A 22,063-nucleotide genomic window follows, 5' to 3' on the forward strand; every position below is an offset into this window, starting at 1 on the left:
TGTCATACCCCTGGCCATACTGCCGCCCGGTGTTCCGTAAACTCTGAGCCAATGGACTGCAACATGGGCCGACGTTGCTCTTATTTTGCCTACCCCGCCTGCAGCGCAGTTTCTCAACATGGCGAGGGTCCTCAGGCATGCTCAGTGTCAGTAAACGGGGCACGAGTCTCTGGACTATTGGACTCAGGAAGTTTGGAGACCCTGATAAGGGCCATACTCCCTCATGGACTGATTCCTGGGAAGGTGGTGCGTGTCCGGTGTATCCATGGGGACGCTAAGAACTATCCAGTGGTTCCGGTGGATGTAAACACGGACTGTGGCACCACATCTCATGAAGTGGCGGTCGTTAAGGACCTATTGCATCCCATAATAATTGGACGTGACTTTGCATTATTCTGGGAGATGTGGGGGAAAGCGGGGACACACGTGGCTCCGCTCCGTACACCTCATACACACACGGCTCTGCTCCGTACACCTCGTACACACGCGGCTCTGCTCCGTACACCTCGTACACACGCGGCTCTGCTCCGTACACCTCGTACACACGCGGCTCTGCTCCGTACACACGCGGCTCTGCTCCGTACTCCTCGTACACACGCGGCTCCGCTCCGTACACCTCGTACACACGCGGCTCCGCTCCGTACACCTCGTACACACGCGGCTCTGCTCCGTACACCTCGTACACACGCGGCTCTGCTCCGTACACCTCGTACACACGCGGCTCTGCTCCGTACACCTCGTACACACGCGGCTCTGCTCCGTACACACGCGGCTCTGCTCCGTACACCTCGTACACACACGGCTCTGCTCCGTACGCCTCGTACACACGCGGCTCTGCTCCGTACACCTCGTACACACGCAGTTTCGCTCCGTACACCTCGTACACACACGGCTCTGCTCCGTACACCTCGTACACGCGCGGCTCCGCTCCGTACACCTCGTACACACGCGGCTCTGCTACATCCACACTGTAAACCCCTCCTGAACCCACACATAAACTTCAGCTCATCCAGCACCATGACAACCAGCACAGCAGAGTCCTGCATCCACTGAGGCCCCTGATCATGTGACCCCTGACTCCTCCCCTCCTGTGACCTCATCACAGCTCCTGTGCGCACAGAGCAGCCATATATGTGGTGGCGGCTCTGCAGGTGGAGGTATGTGGAGACCCCATTACTGGGTGCAGGGGGCATTAACCCCTTCAGCACGGAGACTCTTTTGGGGTCTTGTGTTGCCCCTTTATAAGAATCATAAGGTTTTTGTTCTGTTTCCTGTAATAGATACATACGACCCAACTATGGAGACAGGAAGGGAGGAAACGTATTGTTCTCATAGTACAGGACCCCTTTATTGCCCACACAGCGTAATGCCCCCATTATACCCCTTATGCAGGATGTATGATGCCCCCACACAGTGTAATGCCCCCATTATGCCCCTTATGCAGGATGTATGATGCCCCCACACAGTGTAATGCCCCCATTATGCTCCTTATGCAGGATGTATGATGCCCCCCACAGTGTAATGCCCCTTATGCAGGATGTATGATGCCCCCACACAGTGTAATGCCCCCATTATGCTCCTTATGCAGGATGTATGATGCCCCCCACAGTGTAATGCCCCCATTATGTCCCTTATGCAGGATGTATGATACCCCCACACAGTGTAATGCCCCCATTATGCCCCTTATGCAGTATGTATGATGCCCCCACACAGTGTAATACCCCTATTATGCCCCTTATGAAGGATGTATGATGCCCCCACACAGTGTAATGCCCCCATTATGCCCCTTATACAGGATGTATGATGCCCCCACACAATGTAATGCTCCCATTATGCCCCTTATGCAGGATGTATGATGCCCCCACACAGTGTAATGCCCCCATTATGCCCCTTATGCAGTATGTATGATGCCCCCACACAGTGTAATACCCCTATTATGCCCCTTATGTAGGATGTATGATGCCCCCACACAGTGTAATGCCCCCATTATGCCCATTATGCAGTATGTACGATGCCCCCACACAGTGTAATACCCCTATTATGCCCCTTATGTAGGATGTATGATGCCCCCATTATGCCCCTTATGCAGTATGTATGATGCTCCCACACAGTGTAATACCCCTATTATGCCCCTTATGCAGGATTTATGATGCCCCAACACAGCGTAATGCCCCTTATGCAGGATGTATGATCCCCCACAGTGTAATGCCCCCATTATGCCCCTTATGCAGGATGTATGATGCCCCCAGACAATGTAATGCCCCCATTATGCTCTTATGTAGGATGTATGATGCCCCCACACAGTGTAGTGCCCCCATTATGCCCCTTATGCAGGATGTATGATGCCCCCACACAGTGTAATGCTCCCATTATGCCCCTTATGCAGGATGTATGATGCCCCCACACAGTGTATTGCCCCCATTATGCCCCTTATGTGGGATGTATGATTCCCCCACACAGTGTAATGCCCCCATTATGCCCCTTATGCAGCATGTATGATGCCCCCCCACCGTGTAATGCCCCTTATGCAGGATGTATGATGCCCCCACACAGTGTAATGTTCCCCCAGTACCGCCTGAGGTCTTGCAGTTGGAATAATCCCTCTGTAAAATGGTTTTGCCTTTGCCTGCTCTCCTACATGTATACCTTCGAGCATGTATACATGCATGTAGGTGAGCAGTCCTTACTAGATATCGAGGCTTTGTACAGTAATATACCGCATGAGGATGGTATCAGAGGAGTAAGACATTTCTTGAAATCGAGATCAATAGAGTGTAGCAGACATAATGACTTCATGGAGGATCTTCTAAAATTCACTCTTACTCATAACTTCTTTCTTTTTGATAGGAAGTACTTCCACCATCTCAGGGGTACTGTGATGGGGAGCCCCTGGGCTCTCTCGTATGCTAACCTATTCCTGGGCTGGTGGGAGGAAACCACAATATTCAGGGATGATCATAAGTGGTGGCATTCATTTATTGGGGTATGGTATAGATATATTGGCAACATTTTAATCATCTGGTCAGGGACGAGTGAATAATCTTTTGAATGTGTCAGGGAACTCAACTTCAACAGAGTCGGCCTGAGATTTACATCTGAGTTTAATGATTACCAGTTGCCTTTCCTGGATGTACTAATCAAGAAAGAAAGGGATGGGACCCTAGGGACATTCATCTACCATAAACCTTCAAGCACTAATAAACTATTGAAGTGGGATAGCCACCACCCCATCCCCATAAAAAGAGGAATACCCAAGAGCTAATTTTTATGGTTGAAAAGGTACTGCCATAATGTCACAGATTTTAATATACAGGCAATAGACCTGAACAACAGATTCAGGGAAAAGGGGTACTCCTGGTACATTTTGGATTCCGCATTATTGTTTGCAGAAAAATGGGAGAGACAGACACTCCTCCATACCTATTCAAGAGACCAAGAAAAAGATGAGATAACACAAGTAAGAAAAACTTGCGACAGTCAGAGTGACTGTATCTTTAATATCCTCAGTAAACACTGGGATATACTTGTGGCTGACCCAGACCTGAGGGTGCTGTGGGATCTACTCCCACAATAACTTTCAGAAAGGATCAGTCAATTAGAGACCATTTAGTGCATAGTTTCTACAAAAAGACTGCACCCAAGGGGACTTGGCTAGATAGAAGAATCTCTGCGGTTTATTTAGATCTGGAGAATGTTGTACATGTAATTGGATGAGACCATGTAAATCTTTCTCGAGTTCCTCCACGACTAAAAAAAATTTTCAGAGAGATTATTCCAACTGTAAAACCTCAGTACTTGTGTATATGGCCACATGCACCTGCCCCCTAGATTATGTAGGCAAGACCAAGACAGAGTCTAGGAGGAGGGTGGGGGGCAGTTGGGTGATATATGCCATGGTCAGTACACCCCATTAGCGAGACACATTAACAGTGCACATTGAAGTGAAACCGGAGACATCTCCTTTTGTATCATTGAGGTGGTTAAACCCAATGTGAGAGGAGGTGATCACAATAGATGTATCCTCAAAAAAGAAAGTAAGTGGATTTTTAGACTGGATTCACGAGCCCCTAAGGGACTCAATGAGCAAATCTCCTATGCCTGTTTTGTATGAATACAGACCCATTCCGGATTACATTTTTGGATTTTATACTCTACCCATTGCTACTCAGTTCCCTGTGAATGGGGATCACATATTGTTGTACTTCATCGAGATATCTGAGCTTCTATATCAGAATTATTTCTTATCAGTTATATCCCATATATACTATTTAGTAACTAACAAGTGTGGTGATCCTTCTGTATCTCTAATTATGCAATAGGGGTCAAATATTACCATTTAGGAATTTACTGTGGGCTTTGTACAGTAATATACCGCATGAGGATGGTATCAGAGGAGTAAGACATTTCTTGAAATCGAGATCAATAGAGTGTAGCAGACATAATGACTTCATGGAGGATCTTCTAAAATTCACTCTTACTCATAACTTCTTTCTTTTTGATAGGAAGTACTTCCACCATCTCAGGGGTACTGTGATGGGGAGCCCCTGGGCTCTCTCGTATGCTAACCTATTCCTGGGCTGGTGGGAGGAAACCACAATATTCAGGGATGATCATAAGTGGTGGCATTCATTTATTGGGGTATGGTATAGATATATTGGCAACATTTTAATCATCTGGTCAGGGACGAGTGAATAATCTTTTGAATGTGTCAGGGAACTCAACTTCAACAGAGTCGGCCTGAGATTTACATCTGAGTTTAATGATTACCAGTTGCCTTTCCTGGATGTACTAATCAAGAAAGAAAGGGATGGGACCCTAGGGACATTCATCTACCATAAACCTTCAAGCACTAATAAACTATTGAAGTGGGATAGCCACCACCCCATCTCCATAAAAAGAGGAATACCCAAGGGCTAATTTTTATGGTTGAAAAGGTACTGCCATAATGTCACAGATTTTAATATACAGGCAATAGACCTGAACAATATTTTATGTAGTGATAAAGTAGATCTACATGCCTATTGCATTATGGGATGATGTGCAATACTTGTTTTTAGTCTCCCATGACGCTGATCTCAGAGATAGGATTTTTCTATATTGGTGGAATGCAATCCAATACCATATGCGTGGGACGCATGCTTCCGGAAATGCGCATTCGCAGATAGGAGACCGTGATGCACTCCGGCATGGAACGCACATGTCCGGGCACGTTTTTGCTTTCTGCCCGCCCGTTGTTTTGTGCTGAATTGTGGGGAATACTTTAGAATTTATTTTTGTTCCATCTGTCTTTAGTTGATCCCACTGATGCATCAGATAAGTCCTCAGAGAATTATAATTAGAGGAACCCATGGACACATTAGGATTTGTGAAGCTGACCTCCGCTCTCCTCTATTTCCTTTGAATTTATTGTGTGACTTGTATTTCAGAACAGTAGCTCCTGGTTTGTTTCATTTCCATGCGTAAATTGAATTTGACTCGCAGTCTTTGATATCTCTTTCAAACTTAGTTTTTTTGATGTCTGAGATCCATCCTCCAGACTTTGTAAAGTCTTTTGCATATTTTGTTTGAGTTTTGTATCCAAAAAGGCTTCTACACTGGGCGGAAAACTTTCACCGAGTTTTTTTCAAGAAACAAATATCAAACGCAATGTGATTTGATTATCCTTTATAAATTTATCTTTATTAAGTTTTGAAAAGGAAATACAAATACAAACACCGGGTACTAGTTGTGCAACAAGTAGTAGGTCAAACATGACCCCATAACCATAACAATAACCAGTATTTCCAAAACATTTGAAAATGAAATAATTAAACACAATACAAAGTAGAGTCGCTGGTAGAACATTTGGTTCAATGTGTTTTAGGATATACCAGCGTGGTGACTCAGACTTAAACATTAAGTCATTACATATTCATGTTGATTAACAAATAAGGGCTATAAAAGAAAAAACGAGTAGTTAAAACCAAAAACATAAGTGCACACAAAGACAAAGGGAAGTGATGTATGGGTAAGAGGGTTAGGGTAACTTCGGAGAGGCTCCTTAAGTATAGACTTAGCTTTCCCCTATGAGGTCAAGGTAATCAGCGGAAGATTTAAACTCCAGTAGAACCATGTTTTATAAAATTTATCATGGGAGTTATTGATCGTGTAGGTGAGCTCCTCCGTTAACATAATCTCATTTATTTTGGAGAACCATAGTGAGATTGTCGGGATAGTGTTACTTTTCCATAGCGAGGGAATACATGCTCTAGCAGACGTGATCAAGAGTCTCAGTATCGAGTTTTTATATGTTTTTAAAGGGATGTTGCTGTGATGGAGAAGGACGAAAGCTGGGTCATGTCTTGCTCCATCCACCAACGTCACGTTACAACACAGACTGTCCAGGAGTTTACGGAACCTTATTAGGAGCATGCCCAGGCGTTGTAGGGAGGTCATACAGGCACTTAGAGGCCACACACAATACTCAGCCTGATTTTGACTTGTTTTAAGGACATTACATCAAAGTTTGATCAGCCTGTAGTGTGTTTTTCCACTTTAATTTTGGGGGTGACTCCAAATCCAGGCCTCCATTGGTTAATAAATTTAATTTCCATTGATAATTTTTGTGTGATTTTGTAGTCAGCACATTCAACTTTGTACAGAACAAAGTATTCAATGAGAATATTTCATTCATTCAGATCTAGGATGTGTTATTTGAGTGTTCCCTGTATTTTTTGAGCAGTGCATTTAATAGAATGTATAGAGAGTAAACTACAATATGTGGGATGCACGTCAGAGTCGCTAAAAAAATGTATTAGAAGACATTTATCTGACACAATCAATCCCACAACATTAAACGTTTGTGGTTTCAAGACGCTTCACCATGACATATGATTCAAGCCGTGTTAGTTTCCTTGATACCGTGGTGATCAAGGATACACAGGGCCACCTAACAACTGACCTCTATTCCAAGCTCACCGATCGCATTGGCCTATTAGGCTATGCGCCCACGATGCAGAAATGCTCCGGATTTTTTCCTGAGCGTTTCTGCATCTCCCTGGCAGAAAAAAACGCATGCGGATTGTACATGCGGATTGTGCATGCGGATTGTACATGCTTTTTCCTGCCAGGGACTTGCGGAAATGGAGCGTTATTCACTGACATTTCCGCATGTGGATTGACAAGCGCTTTCCAAGTGATTAGCATCACTTGGAAAGTGCTTGTGACAACTAGGTCACACTATATAAATCCATGCAAACAGCATGGATTTATATAGTGTGAACCGAGAGAGTGGTAAAAATAAAAAAATATATATATATACTTGCCCTCCGATGGCCCGCACTGTCTTGTTTCGATCAGTCCCGGCTGCTGGCAGCAGTGGATTGAAAGACCTGCTGACGTTGGCATCGCGTGACCCATCACATGACTCTGACGTCAGCGCAGGGCCTTCAATCCACTGAAAAGTGCCGGGAAGCAAGCAGGAGCACAGCGCGGGCCGCCAGAAGGTAAATATATATTTATTTTTTATTTTATTCTTTTTTTACAGATTTTTTAATGGTACCTAGGTGTGGATGAGACTCTCCTCTCATCTACACCCGGGTACCATCCGCACATTAGAACGCATGGATTACGCATCTACATATACAGTGATTCGTAATCCATGCGGTCTAATGCAAGTCAATGGCGGCGAAGACGCAACACTTCCCTAAAATAATTGGTAGTGCTGCGTTTTTTTCCGCAATGATAATCCGCAGCGGAAATTTCCGCAGCATGTGCACAGCACATGCGGATTATCATTGGGGAACATTGCTGCCCTTCTACCATGCGTTTTTAATGCGTTTCCGCAGTTGCAAAAACGCTGCAGAAACACATTAAAAACGCATCGTGGGCACACAGCCTTACACTTTTCTAGCATTTATCCAAGGTCGATGAAGAAATCTATACCTACATCACGATTTCAGAGGGTCAAACGGATTGTGTCCAGTGAAACTATCCACAATCAGAGGTTACAAGAAATGTCGACCAAATTCACTGAACGAGGCTATCCACCTAGCTTCTTGCATCCCCAGGCGTCGAATTCCAGAGCTGTTCGTCCAAACACTAAGGACTGAATCCCCTTCGTTCACATGTTACACCCCTTCACCTACATCTTACATAAAACCATTAGGAAACACAGGAACATCTTACAAACCGGCTATCCCACGATCCCTGCGTTCCAACAACCTTTCCTACCTTGTTTTAAGAGAGCAACCAATATTAGAGACTCTCTGGTACGTGCCGATTTGGGCACAGCGCACCAAGATCCTAAACAATGGTTTTTGCAGAATCCCAAAATGGGCACATTCCCATGTCTCCAATGTCGTCAATGCAACAATGTCCTCAGGGGTAGCATTGTTCATCACCCACAAACTGGCAAAATATGCAACATCAAAGGGTACTTTACATGTGACAGTTCATATGTGGTATATCTTATTAAATGTCCATTCGGCCGAATCTATGTAGGGGAGACGGCACAGCCCATAAAGGATAGGATTTCAAAGCACAAGTCCACAATTTGGTGCAAAAACCTAATGTTACCCATTCGCCAACAGTTTATCACGGCAGGACATAGTATTTCTCAATTCAAGTACCAGGTATTGGAACAAGTTTTGACACCACGTCGGGGGAGCGACTGAGTGAGTCTTCTCAAACGTAGAGAAGCCTACTGGATTCATGAATTACAGTCCTTAGAGACGAAAGGCCTTAATAGGGACTATGACCTGCTGGCTTTTTATATAAGTTTTTTTTATGTTTGGAGTTTGGTTCTCATTGAACAATTGGTATAGAGAAACTTGTCACCCAGGGATCTTATGTGACCCTATGTTGAAATGTATTTGACATTTGGAAATGTGGTCTTCAATTTGAATAGGTCAATAATATACATGTTTTGATCTCCATATCCTACTCATATATTGTCTCCTTTATTGCAGATTATTCCTCTCTGGTACACTCTTGTCCCCCCTCCTGGATCCTTCTCCACTCCAACAAAGGCTCTGGCTCATGCCCATTGGGTCTTATGCTCTATACTAGTGGAACGCACATTCTCTCTCCCTGGCACTCAAACCTCCGGCTCACTGGAACGCATTTACACCAGCCTGCGGAACGCACAGCTTCCTGGGAGCATTGCATCACTTCCGGTGACGTCACACGTGCACTTCCGGAGTTCACACTACACAGCACTGCGGGATTGGTGGCGATTGGTCAGCTGATACCATCCTGCCCCTGACAACGCTCACAGCACCAGGAACTAGCGGTGGACACAGTGTTCCTCTAAGCCACTACGTGCAGTACCACCTTATAACCCGGAACTAGGGGTCACAGGTATGCTACGTCCAGCTCTATTCTGTGTATCTCTGACTCCACAGTCCCTCTCAGCTGATAACTCTGTGTCTGCCACTCTCTGCTCTTTTCTGCAGACCCAAGTAACCAGAGTCAACATATCTCCACACTTTTGAATTCCTACCTTTGAATACCATCCAGCAGTCTAGTAGGTGTCACCTCTCTTCAATTTGTATATATACTTGCTCTATACTATGATGTATCCGCATTAATGGGGTTTAACAAAATATTATACACTGTTTAAGAGGGGTTTGGGAGAAATTTTTAATATTTTCTCAATATTTCCCTGACAGTGCGTCTATGAGAAACGTATTCAGCTACATACTCCAAGGAAGAAACTGCTTGTTGTATGTGTCCTAAAATATATAGGTTTTATTACTAGATGTAAAGAAAAAAACGAAATACTGTAAAATAATAAATCTCCTCATATGTTTCCCCTCATTATCTCCAATAGTTGTGTTATTACACAGGATTTTTATGATGTTCCATCAACTTATCTTTTTCTCCTCCAGGTCTCTACAATATCGGATCCTCTCAGTGAAGATCTTCTATATGAGAAAATTTTTATGATTTACCCATCAAAGATGGATATGGACAGAGACAAGATGGCGGAGAGGATATTCCACCTCACCCTAGAGATCCTCTTCTGGCTTACTGGAGAGGTGAGAGATTCTGATGACGTCACATTACATCATTCTTATCTATGGGAATAACAGATGGACAGAACTGGAGAGGTGAGGACTCTGGAAATGTCTGGAGTGAGATTTATTAATGTGTCTCTCCATAACCAGGATTACACAGTAGTGAAGAAGACCTCTAATAAGCGCTGTCAGGACCCTGTGTCTGAGGGATGGGAAAGACCCCTGAGCCCAATCACAGGGCCTCCACCTCACCCCCTGATACATGAGGACATCAATGACCAGAAGATTCTAGAACTCGCCTACAAGATGATTGAGCTGCTGACTGGAGAGGTGACACTGCTGGGAATGCTGGGACATTATACAGTAACGCTATGAAGGGATCGGGGAGATGACGGTATCATTGTATGTGTCAGGTTCCTATAAGATGTCAGGATGTCGCTGTCTATTTCTCCATGGAGGAGTGGGAGTATTTAGAAGGACGCAAAGATCTGTACAAGGACGTCATGATGGAGGTTCCCCAGCCCCTCACATCACCAGGTAATAGACAGGACTAAATACACACGGCCTATAATTATCTGTATGTAAAGAATGAATTCAGTCCCTGTATGTGTTTCCTCCAGATCTATCCAGTAAGAGGACAACACCAGATAGATGTCCCCGTCCTCTTCTTCCACATGACTGTAAACAAGAAGGTCCCAATGTTCCTCAGGATCATCAGGTAGATGGAGAGAAGGAGTCATGAGATCTCACCTATGATGTGTAGACGGCTGTAAAGGTTTTGTATTTTTGGATTCAGTCTTGTTTTATCCACCATTATTATGTTTTATACTTGTGTAATGAGAACGGTGGAGATGGCAGGATTAGAGCCGATCATAGATGTGACTTCTCCATCTGTCTTTGACTTTTATAATATTTATTTGTTTCAGGGTGAAGATCTGACCCATATTAATACTACAGAGACATATGTGAGGGATGATGAGCGGTGTAAAGAGGAGATTCCTACATATGACTACCCAGGTGAGTAGTAATCACTAAATACAGAGAAGTCACAAATTCTTCTCGGTCACCGGCTGTGGCTGCTTTATCGGTGGTGTAGTCCAGCTGTATCACAATCGTGTGATCACCATTTTGCCTGTAGACCACAACATTCTCCTCCGTTCAAATTACTTTGGGAAATTGTGAAAGCCCTTTTCTATAGAACTTACAACCTGGAGGATCCACCTACCCCCTGGGATTAGGAGACGCTGACCGTTACCTGCCCAGGTCTGTAAACTACAAAGCGTACGTAGAATGTGCAGATGATCAGGCCCCATTTTTCAAATCTGACAGATGTCACTTTATGTGGTGATAACTTTGAAATTTTTCACAAAGGATAATAAGAAACAAATGGACCTTACAAATTATTTTCCAACTTCTTTTGAATTTGACAATCCCCTATATATGGTTGTACACTACTGTCTGGGCACATGGCAGGTTAAGAAGGGAAGAAGCGCAATTTAGCTATTAGGAATGCAGATTTTGCTGGAATAGTTTGCAGACACAATGTATTGGGGGCGCTTTGGAAGCTCAAAAGATGGCTACCACGAACAGCCTTGCCTTATCTACCCCGTTTACATATTTCACAAATTACTTTCCTCATCACCCTTTAACCTCTCTACATGGATCTGGACTTACACAGAGACCCCTAGGCTTGGGCCACGGTGTTACCTGCTGTTCTGTGGTGTGAGATGGGAAGAAGAATAGTCTGGTAGCCAGGTCAGAACCAGGAGGGCAGAGAAAATACAAAATCAGAAGACACAAGAGTAGTCAGTAAACGGGCCGAGGTCACAACAGGAAACAAATCCACAAGCCGGGAGCTGAGCACAGAGGACTGAACCAGAGGAGAACAAGGCTGTATCTGGCAGCTTCCGGCAATATGCTTCCAGCTTTAGTAGGGTGTGGTGCTCTCCAAATGGCTGAAGCCGGGAGCAGATTATTCCAGCTGGACAGCAGACACACCCATACTGCCAGACTGGATGGTACTACTGGTCCCAGGCTCCCTAATCTTAGTGGCTGGACAGAGCATGAGCCACCCAGAGCTTCTGGTTCTGATGTCTCCTCCATCACCAGCGCTGCCTGCAGGATGAATAAGGCGGCGCCTGGTGACAAAAGCAAACGTCACACAAGTTGAAGCAGGAGGAGAAGCCGACGTCCCAGACGAGATGGGACACACCTTTTGCAGAAGCCTTAATATGACAAAATGGCAGAAAACCGGAGCAGTAGAAATCCCCATAAAGTGACTCCATTTTGGAAATTATAACCTTCAGTGAATTAATTTATAGGAGAAGTGACTATTTTGACTCCACAGTCACTCTCCAGAAATTAGCACACAGTGGATGTTGGAGAGTGAAAATTGCAAATATGCTGTTTTATTACCCAACACATAGTGTCCAGATTGTGCTGCAGGAGACACACACCGTAAGTTAAGTGGGTTCTTCTCATTATAGTAATACCAAATACATGGATGCTAAATGTGACTTACTTAGGCACATAAACTACTGCAAGGCTCAGAAGCGAGGGGGAGATCTGACATTGGGAGAGTGGAAATTGCTGTATTGGTTTATGGAAGCCATGTTGCTTTTCAAGAGCCTTTGAGCCACTAATAATATGGAAACCTCTGTTCTATTCGTTCTCCCATGACAGCACCACGAGAGAGAGGATCCGCCCATCAAGGACAGGAAACCTACAGGTTAAAAAGGGCGGCACCTCTCTCTCGCCTCAGTTTAGGTTTCCTGTCCATGATGGGAGACCTCGCAGGCTTACCTGCAGGAGATGGTCTCTTGCCCCAGAGGGAGCCACAGGGCGCTGGATGGAGCTGTCGGTCCTGGGCCTCTGGAGACGCCACGGCAGGGCTCATTGGGGCACCTCCGTGTGCGTTGCAGCAGGCGAGACATCCCCTCACAGGAGGTAGATATCCGCCATGTGTGGAGCCGCTAGCGGACGTCCCCCCCCCCCCCGCTGTGCGAGGCAGGAGAACCGGGCGTATTTCCGGTGCGTCGGGGACGTCACCGGAAGTGGGCGGAGCTCGCGCGCGCAACCGGGAAGTGCGTGCGAGCATGAGGACGCCGAAGCCATGAGGAAGACAACGTCAGCTGGGCAGGCGGCGGTGAGCCAACCTGGGGGAGGGGAACCAAGTGGGAACAATTAACTCCCTCCTGGGTTCGTAAAAAAAAATAAAATAAATAAATCAGCCCACACATGGTACCTGGTATAGCCAGTGTAAAAGAGTCCTGGCAACATACAGAGGTGCTTCCCAGCCCATTGTTACCTTGGTAGACATGGGAGATTCACAGGAGCAGCTTTCACCTCAGCAAGAACAACTGCTGCAGGAGCAGCCCTCTGGGGAGCCCTCACAACTGGTGGTGCAACGTCATTCCCGGTCTGGGTCTAGTCGTTCAGCTAGGAAGTTCACCACTAAGAGCAGAAAAAATGGTCCGGTTCAGCGTGATTCCCCGCCGGTTATGATGGATTCTTCTGCGGTACCAGATATTCTGTGGGGTAAGTGGAATCTTCGTGGAAGTTCTACTAATAGTTTCCTCCTCCTTTTTTCTTTCTATAAACTCCTCTTTCAGAGCAAGAAATGTTCAGCTAAATCGAAACATAAAGAATGTGCCTTATGCAGCAATCTGCTCCCAGATGCATATAATAAGAAATTGTGCCAGCTGTGTATTAACAAAGTAATGGCGGAGGAAACCCCGGGGTTTTCCCTGGGCCTAAAAACTTTAATTAGAGAGGAAATAGGCAAGGCTTTGCAAGGCTCAGAATCTACTCATATTTCTCAGGAACCTCAGCCGGGTTCAGACTCTGACATATCTGACATTTCCTCCTCTGCTCTCTCTTCTTCTGATAGTGAATCGGATAGACAGTGTTTTCCTCTGCAGGAAGTTGATGCCTTGGTAAAAGCTGTCCAGCCTACCATGGGCATTGTAGACATGAGGGCAGAAAAATTTGTGGAGGACGTAATGTTTGGTGGATTAGGTCAGAAAAAGAGAAAACGTTTTCCCGTGAATGCAAGAGTTAAAGACCTCATTGATAGAGCGTGGAAAAAACCCGACAGGAAGGGCAGTGTTCCTCCATATTTCAAGAGGAGGTACCCATTTGAGGATGCCATATGTTCCTCTTGGTCAAAAGCACCAAAGCTGGACGTTGCTGTCGCTAAAGCGGCAAAAAAGACTTCCCTCCCGTTTGATGACATGGGAGCATTAAAAGACCCCCTGGACAGACGAGCTGATACGTTCTTAAAAGGTGCATGGGAGACAGCTGCAGGAGCACTGAGACCAGCAGTAGCAGCCACCTGCACATTTAGAGCCCTGATGGTTTGACTGTTTAACTGTTCCAGTCAGCTAAGGGATGGTGTTTCTAGGAAGGAGATTATTTCTTCCCTTCCACTGGTTTAGGGTGCAGCGGCCTTTCTTGCTGATGCGTCTGCGGACTTAGTCAGATTGGCAGCAAAGTCATCAGCTCTGTCAAATGTGGCTCGACGAGCGTTATGGATTAAATGCTGGCCTGGGGATGTACAGACAAAGTCCAGGCTGTGTACAATCCCTTGTGAAGGGGAATATCTCTTTGGCCAGACTGTGGACGAATTATTGGAGAAGGCCGGAGATCCTAAGAAGGGTTTTCCATCGGTACCTCTACCCTCCTTTAAGAGATCGTTTCGGAAAAGAAAATTCATCCGAAGAAGATTCTTCAGGGAACCGGACAAGTCCGAAGAAAGAGGTCGAAAAGGTAGAGGCCTTCTCTTTGGTTCATCTCCAAAAAATGAGCAGAAGCCAGGGAATGCACAATCAGCCCAGGTGGGAGGGAGATTGTCATTATTTTTCCCAGCTTGGGAACAGATTTCTCATAGTAATTGGATTTTGAGCCTGATTAAGTATGGTCTAAAATTTCAATTTCAAGCTTTTCCTCACAAGAGATTCATGATTGTTCCCTCTAGTTCCTCCCCAGAACGCCAGACTGCCCTCGTATCGGAAATTCAAGTCTTAATAAGGAAAAACGTCCTGATTGAGGTTCCAGATTCAGAAAAGGGTCTCGGATTCTACTCCTCGCTCTTCTTGGTCCCAAAAACGCATGGGAGTTTCAGGACAATTATCAATCTAAAATCTTTAAATAGCTTCCTTAAAGTAGACACTTTCAAAATGGAATCCTTGAAAACAGTAATAAAGTTGCTTTTTCCCCACTGTTATATGGTAGTTCTCGATCTCAAGGATGCGTATTACCATATTCCCATTCATAGTTACTATCAGAAATACCTGAGGCTGGCCATTGAAATTGAGGGGGTGGTTAAACACTTTCAGTACACTGCACTTCCCTTTGGGTTAGCAATAGCCCCACGAATTTTCACCAAATTAATGGCAGAGGTTATGGCCCATATAAGAGAAAGAGACATTCTAATAATCCCTTACCTAGATGATCTCCTGATAGTGGGAAACTCTTTTCTCTTTTGTTCAATGCGAGGCCCACCTTTGGGTGACCATGTCTGTCTTGGAGGGCTTGGGGTGGTTTCTAAATTTGGAAAAATCTAGATTAACTCCACTCAAAGCTCCGCAGTATGTGGGGGCCATTTTAGATTCTAAAAGAACAGTTATGTTATTTATCTGAAGAAAAAATTACAAGAATCCAGGGTTTGGTAAGACAGTGTATGGATAAACCCTCTATGTCACTCCGTAAAGCCATGTCGCTATTAGGGACCTTAACCTCGAGTTTTTCCGCAGTTCGTTGGTCACAATTTCATTCAAGGGCTCTTCAGTGGGATGTATTGTATAACAACTCAGTCCTAGAGGGACATTTAGACCGTGAGTTTACCCTGTGTCCTCGGACCATACATTCCCTTCATTGGTGGTTACGACACGATAATCTTTCTAGGGGGGTCCCCTGGGAGTGTAAGCTGATGGCAGTCTTAACTACGGATGCGAGTGCTGCAGGTTGGGGAGCTCACTTCAAAGGAAACTTAGTTCAGGGGACCTGGTCAAGGAGTGAGATACAGTTGTCATCAAATGTTAAGGAGCTTTTGGCGGTGGATTATGCATTCAACAAGTTCCTTATATATTTACAGGGCCAGCATGTCCATATACTCTCGGACAATCAAGTCTCGGTAGCTTATATAAATCACCAAGGGGGAACCCGCTCAAGAGACTTAATGAGGGTAGCGGACAGACTTCTTCAGAAGGCAGAAGATCATTGTCTCTCCCTTTCGGTTATTCATCTAAAAGGGAAAGAAAACGTCACAGCTGATTTCCTAAGCCGTACTTCCATAAAAGAGGGAGAATGGTCGTTGAATCCTCAAATCTTCTCCAGAATTGTGGCAATGTGGGGTCTTCCGACAGTGGACTTCTTTGCGACAAAATACAACCGACCTGGAGGAAGTTTTTATCATTTACGGAATTTAAACCAGAGGAGGGGCCCCCTATTGGGAAAATACTAGAGTTTCTGCAGCGGGGCTTAGAATTGGGGCTTACCACTAGTACCTTAAAAGTACAGGTGTCGGCTTTGGGAGCTTTGTTTTCTTCCGATATTGCAGCTAATTATTGGATAGCACGATTTATGAAAGCTTCCTTTAGGTGTAGACCCATTATCAAAGCAAAATCCTCTCCCTGGGATTTGAATTTGGTCCTAGATGCCTTAACTAATCCTCCCTTCGAGCCCCTAGATTTAGCCTCCCCAAAAATTATTTTCCTTAAAACAGCCCTGTTAGTGGCCCTGACTTCCGCCAGAAGAGTGAGTGACATACAGGCTCTTTCCATATGTCCGCCATTTACTCAGGATGATAGGATTGTATTAAAACCTGACCCAGCCTTTCTTCCAAAAGTAGTCACTCGGTTCCATAGAACTCAGGAGGTAGTTCTCCCAACCTTTTGCTTTCCCCCAAAAAATCAAAAAGAGGAGAGGCTACACACTTTCGACGTGAGGAGGTGCGTACTCAAATACCTACAGATTTCACGCAGTTTTAGGAAGGATAATTCCCTATTTATATGCCATCAGGGGGCTAGAAAGGGTTGTAAGGCCTCAAAGTCTACGATTGCAAGATGGATTAGAGAGGCCATATCCCTCGCCTACTCCTCATGGAATAAGGAGGTTCCGGAGGGGTTGAGAGCTCATTCCACTAGAGCGATAGCAACCTCCTGGGCGGAGAAAACAGGGCTTTCCATCGAAGAGATATGTAAGGCTGCCACTTGGTCTTCTCCTTCTACCTTTTATAAGCATTATAGATTGGACCTGGGTGTCTCTGCCGATCTCACCTTTGGGAGAAGGGTGCTTCAAGCAGTGGTCCCTCCCTAATTTCCTTTCGTCTCTGTAATTCTCTCGTGGTGCTGTCATGGGAGAACGAATAAAGCCTTAGTTACTTACCGGTAACGGGATTTTTCGGAGCCCATGACAGCACCCGTATATTCCCTCCCTTCACTGGTGTTTTGCACTCCCGTAGAGTTGGCTTTCCTTTGTTTTGTGCACCTTTGGGAGAAGTTGGTGAAAGTAATGTACTTAATGTAATGATGTGTTTATTGTAACTAACCTTGGCGGTCCTCTCATGCTCTGTTAACTAAACTGAGGCGAGAGAGAGGTGCTGCCCTTTTTAACCTGTAGGTTTCCTGTCCTTGATGAGCGGATCCTCTCTCTCGTGGTGCTGTCATGGGCTCCGAAAAATCCCGTTACCGGTAAGTAACTAAGGCTTTTCCATTGACAGATGATGGATCTGAGTGGGGACTTGTTTTTTGTCAAATAAGTAGAAGTTTTTATTGGTATTATTTTCGCCTACATAACATTGTTTGGTGGCTTTTTATTCCATATTTTGGAGGCAGAATGAACAAACAGTTGAACACTACGCTCTACTGGTCCATCCTATGAGGTTTTCTATTAGACAGTCATTGTCCTGGTGAATAAGTGAATTTTTTTATATAACTTGCCTTTTTTACGGACAGTTTATGTAGAAATGTTCAAAAATATAAAATTCAAGGATTTTTTATTAAAAATAATAATTGGTTTTATTCTTGGCAGATGTCTGTACCAGGAGATCAGAGGGACAGCTGACATCTTCAATTTTCAAATCAGATAATTTTCAGATCCAACAGGATACAATTCAAATGAATGACATTTCTCCAGATTTACAATCATCCCTTCACAGCCAAGATCTGTCATCTGATCCTTTGAAACAGGTCCTGTCTTCTGATCCATTACCAACTACTAAGGAAAATCAAAGTCACAAAATAAGCATTAAAAAACAAACTGCTCCTAATGCAAAGAAGCCATTTTCACATTCAGAATATAGAAATAGTTTTCCTCTCAAAAAGTCTTTTCTTAAACCTCAAAAAATTCACACAGCGAAGAATAGATTTTCTTGCTCCAAGTGTGGGAGATGTTTTAATCAGAAAACAAGTCTTGTTAGGCACCAGAGAACTCACACAGGAGAGAAGCCATTTTCCTGTTCAGAATGTGGTAAATGTTTTATAGAGAAATCAAATCTTATCGCACATGAGAGAACTCACACAGGAGAGAAGCCATTTTCCTGTTCAGAATGTGGTAAATGTTTTACAGAGAAATCAAATCTTATCGCACATCAGAGAACTCACACAGGGGAGAAGCCATTTTCCTGTTCAGAATGTGGAAAATGTTTTAACCAGAAATCATATCTTAATATACATCAGAGAACTCACACAGGGGAGAAGCCTTTCCCATGTTCAGAATGTGGAAAATGTTTTAACCAGAAATCATATCTTAATATACATCAGAGAACTCACACGGGGGAGAAGCCTTTTCCATGTTCAGAATGTGGAAAATGTTTTAACCAGAAATCTAGTTTTCTTAAGCACCAAAGAACCCACACAATGGAGAAGCCTTTTTCATGTTCAGATTGTGGGAAATGTTTTGTACAGAAATCATATCTTAATATACATCTGAGAACTCACACAGGGGAGAAGCCATTTTCCTGTTCAGAATGTGGGAAATATTTTGCAGAGAAATCAACTCTTATCAACCATCAGAGAACTCACACAGGAGAGAAGCCATTTTCCTGTTCAGAATGTGAGAAATGTTTTTCAGAGAAATCAAATCTTATTGTACATCAGAGAACTCACACAGAGGAGAAGCCATTTTCATGTTCAGAATGTGGGAAATCTTTTGCAAAGAAATCAAATCTTATCAAACATCAGAGAACTCACACAGGAGAGAAGCCTTTTCCATGTTCAGAATGTGGAAAATGTTTTAACCATAAATGTAGTTTTCTTAAGCACCAGAGAACCCACACAGAGGAGAAGCCATTTTCATGTTCAGATTGTGGAAAATGTTTTGGACACAAATCATATCTTAATAAACATCAGAGAACTCACACAGGGGAGAAGCCATTTTCCTGTTCAGAATGTGGGAAATATTTTACAGAGAAATCAACTCTTATCAACCATCAGAGAACTCACACAGGAGAAAAGCCATTTTCCTGTTCAGAATGTGGGAAATCTTTTACAGAGAAATCAACTCTTACCAAACATCACAAAACTCACACCGGGGAGAAGCCTTTTTCATGTTCAGAATGTGAGAAATGTTTTACAGAGAAATCAAGTCTTATCAAACATCAGAGAACTCACACAGGGGAGAAGCCTTTTTCATGTTCAGAATGTGGGAAATGTTTTAACCAGAAATCGGATATTGATAAGCACCAGAGAACTCACACAGGGGAGAAGCCTTTTTCATGTTCAAAATGTGGGAAATGTTTTAACCAGAAAGCGCATCTTGATAGCCACCAGAGATCCCACACAGGGGAGAATGCCGCAACTACACCCAACTAGTCTCTGTAGAAACTAGAAAAAAAAAACATAGCAGCACAGCTAAAAATGCCACCACACACCTAACTAACTAATAAGCCGTTGAGGAGTTTCTCATACCTCCTGAGGAACTAGAGAGGAGGCTGCAACACACTCTCAACGAGGGAAAAGGAAAGTATGAAGTAAAATACGAAATCTCTGAATGAGAAACAAAAACACATTCATATAGGGCAAAGAAGGCAGGCTAAGGAGAACCAAAAATAAAAGGAACAAGTATAATCTCCCAGAAACCTAACATTGTTAGACTTAAAAGGTACTGGGAGGGAAAGCAAACTGACCGGGAGGATAGTTTCACCTTTGTGGTGAAGCTTACAAAATTTGTCCTCACCAACTGTATATGTAAAACCCGTCCATTTATAATGACCACGGACAAGATAAAGATTCCCAACTCACATCATGACCACAAGATCCCAGCTACTTTCAGCTGCATCACAACTAATGTAATGTACTTAATTATATGTAGCAAATGTCCAACTGGGGGTCTGTATGTAGGGGAGACCAGGCAAAAAATTAAAACAAGGATGAATTCTCATCGCCACCCAAAAAAAGAAAAAAAGAATAGATCTACTTGTGTCCACACATATTTACGGCCACAACTGCTTATCCCTTTCCGAAACTGATAGTTCTGCTTCACGTCACTTGTCTTATTTATTGCATTATTGCTGTGCCCTCTTGTGTATAAATATGTGACTCTTCAGATTTTGTGTTATACTATGTCTGCTGAAGAGATCTGAGTAGTCTCGAAAGCTTACTGACTAATGGCTAACTGAAAAGATTGTATCAACCACTGAGGACTCTCAAATTTTAATGTTTTTCTCCAAACAGCAATTTTAAGATCTCTCCACAGGTGTTCAATGGGATTTAGATCCGGATTCATTGCTAATCAGAACTGTCCAGCACTTTGTTTCCATCCATTTTCTGGGTGCTTCTTGAAGTATGTTTGGGGTCATTGTCATGCTGGAAGACCCATGACCTAGCACGCAAACCCAACTTTCTGACACTAGGCACTACATTGTTCCCCAAAATCCTTTGCTAATCTTCAGATTTCATGATTCCTTGCACACAGTCAAGGTACCTGACCAGAGGCAGCAATACAACCCCAAAACCTCTTTGAAGCTCCACCATATTTGACTGTATGTGTTGTAAATTTATTGATTATGTTGCGCACGTTGGACAGAGGAACATCCGGATCTCAAAAGATGGACTTATAACCTTGAAATTATTGATATTTTTCAACAATTTTGGTTCTCAAGTCCTCAGACACTTCTCTTCTTCTTTTTCTGTTTTCTCCATGCTTAGTGTGCCACACATATGCACACAATGCAAAGATTGAATCAACTTCTCCCTTTTTTATCTGGTTTTAGTTGTTATTTTCATATTGCCCACACCTGTTACTTGCCACAATTGCATTTGAACAAGCTTCACATGCTTGAAACAAAGTTGTTTACCCACAATTTTGGCAAGGTGTCAATAATTTTGTCCGACCTATTTTATGTAGTTTTGTGTGAAATTATGTTCAATTTGCCTTTTTTTTCTCTGTTTTCTTGTGCTGTTTCAATACACGCTAAGGAAATAAACGTGTATAATAAAACATGTAATTGCAATAATTTTCTGGGAGAATTACTTCATTTTCTGGAACAATTTCAAGAGAGCCAACACTTTTGACCATGACTTGTTTTTGTTGCTTTTTTAATTTGTTGCAGCATATCATCCTCTACGTGTTCAGCTATATTAGGAGGCTTCTAGCAAAGTCCAATTAGCAGCTTTCCATTATTGCCATTCCATGTACATTACCCATACTGATTTTACATCAGGGATGTAAAGGTCAAAACATGCAGAGGGCCAAAATGAAAAACTTGGATAAAGTTGTGGACCAACCAGTATACAGTATAATGGGCCCCACATAGTCCTCCATACAGAATAATGGGCCCCACAAAGTCCTCCATTCACAATAATAGCCCCACATAGGTGTGGTGGTTCTGGTGTCGTGGGTCAAATATAATCACCAAGAGTTGGGCATGTGTGCTCTACATTGTCGAAGCTGCCCCCCATGTCGTCATTGAGCTTGAGGTCTTAAGTTGGTTTTAACGAAAATACACACCCGTCTACCTATTTTTCTTTCCTATCCGTTTGAATGTAGTGTAACCCTCTATGTTTGACTCCAAGTCATGGCTTTCATCTAACCAGGTTTCTGTAATCTGTGGCTGACCTAAGAGT

The 22,063-nt window shown here is 43.8% G+C and overlaps 1 protein-coding gene across 1 annotated transcript; it reads left to right on the forward strand.

The window, feature by feature from the left end:
- Positions 1-1,084: 1,084 nt before the first annotated feature.
- LOC141197756 (uncharacterized) lies at positions 1,085-21,393 on the forward strand. Its single transcript, XM_073662845.1, has 9 exons — positions 1,085-1,157; positions 8,949-9,339; positions 9,435-9,505; positions 9,870-10,019; positions 10,149-10,328; positions 10,412-10,535; positions 10,619-10,716; positions 10,925-11,015; positions 18,030-21,393. Exons 4-9 carry the CDS (start codon positions 9,924-9,926, stop codon positions 19,808-19,810), a joined length of 2,370 nt encoding a protein of 789 aa, XP_073518946.1. The 5' UTR covers positions 1,085-1,157; positions 8,949-9,339; positions 9,435-9,505; positions 9,870-9,923; the 3' UTR covers positions 19,811-21,393.
- Positions 21,394-22,063: the final 670 nt, after the last annotated feature.

Source organism: Phyllobates terribilis, unplaced genomic scaffold (assembly GCF_046119375.1).
Source record: "Phyllobates terribilis strain yellow unplaced genomic scaffold, ASM4611937v1 Scaffold_86__1_contigs__length_6382490, whole genome shotgun sequence".
Classification (NCBI taxonomy): domain Eukaryota; kingdom Metazoa; phylum Chordata; class Amphibia; order Anura; family Dendrobatidae; genus Phyllobates; species Phyllobates terribilis.

Bases quoted from the DNA above. Each gene is read 5' to 3' on its own strand.
- LOC141197756 (XM_073662845.1), top strand. From the start codon at position 9,924: ATGATTTACCCATCAAAGATGGATATGGACAGAGACAAGATGGCGGAG. The intron at 10,020-10,148 runs GTGAGAGATTCT...CTCCATAACCAG, and splicing joins TCTTCTGGCTTACTGGAGAG to GATTACACAGTAGTGAAGAA. The intron at 10,536-10,618 runs GTAATAGACAGG...TGTTTCCTCCAG, and splicing joins CCAGCCCCTCACATCACCAG to ATCTATCCAGTAAGAGGACA.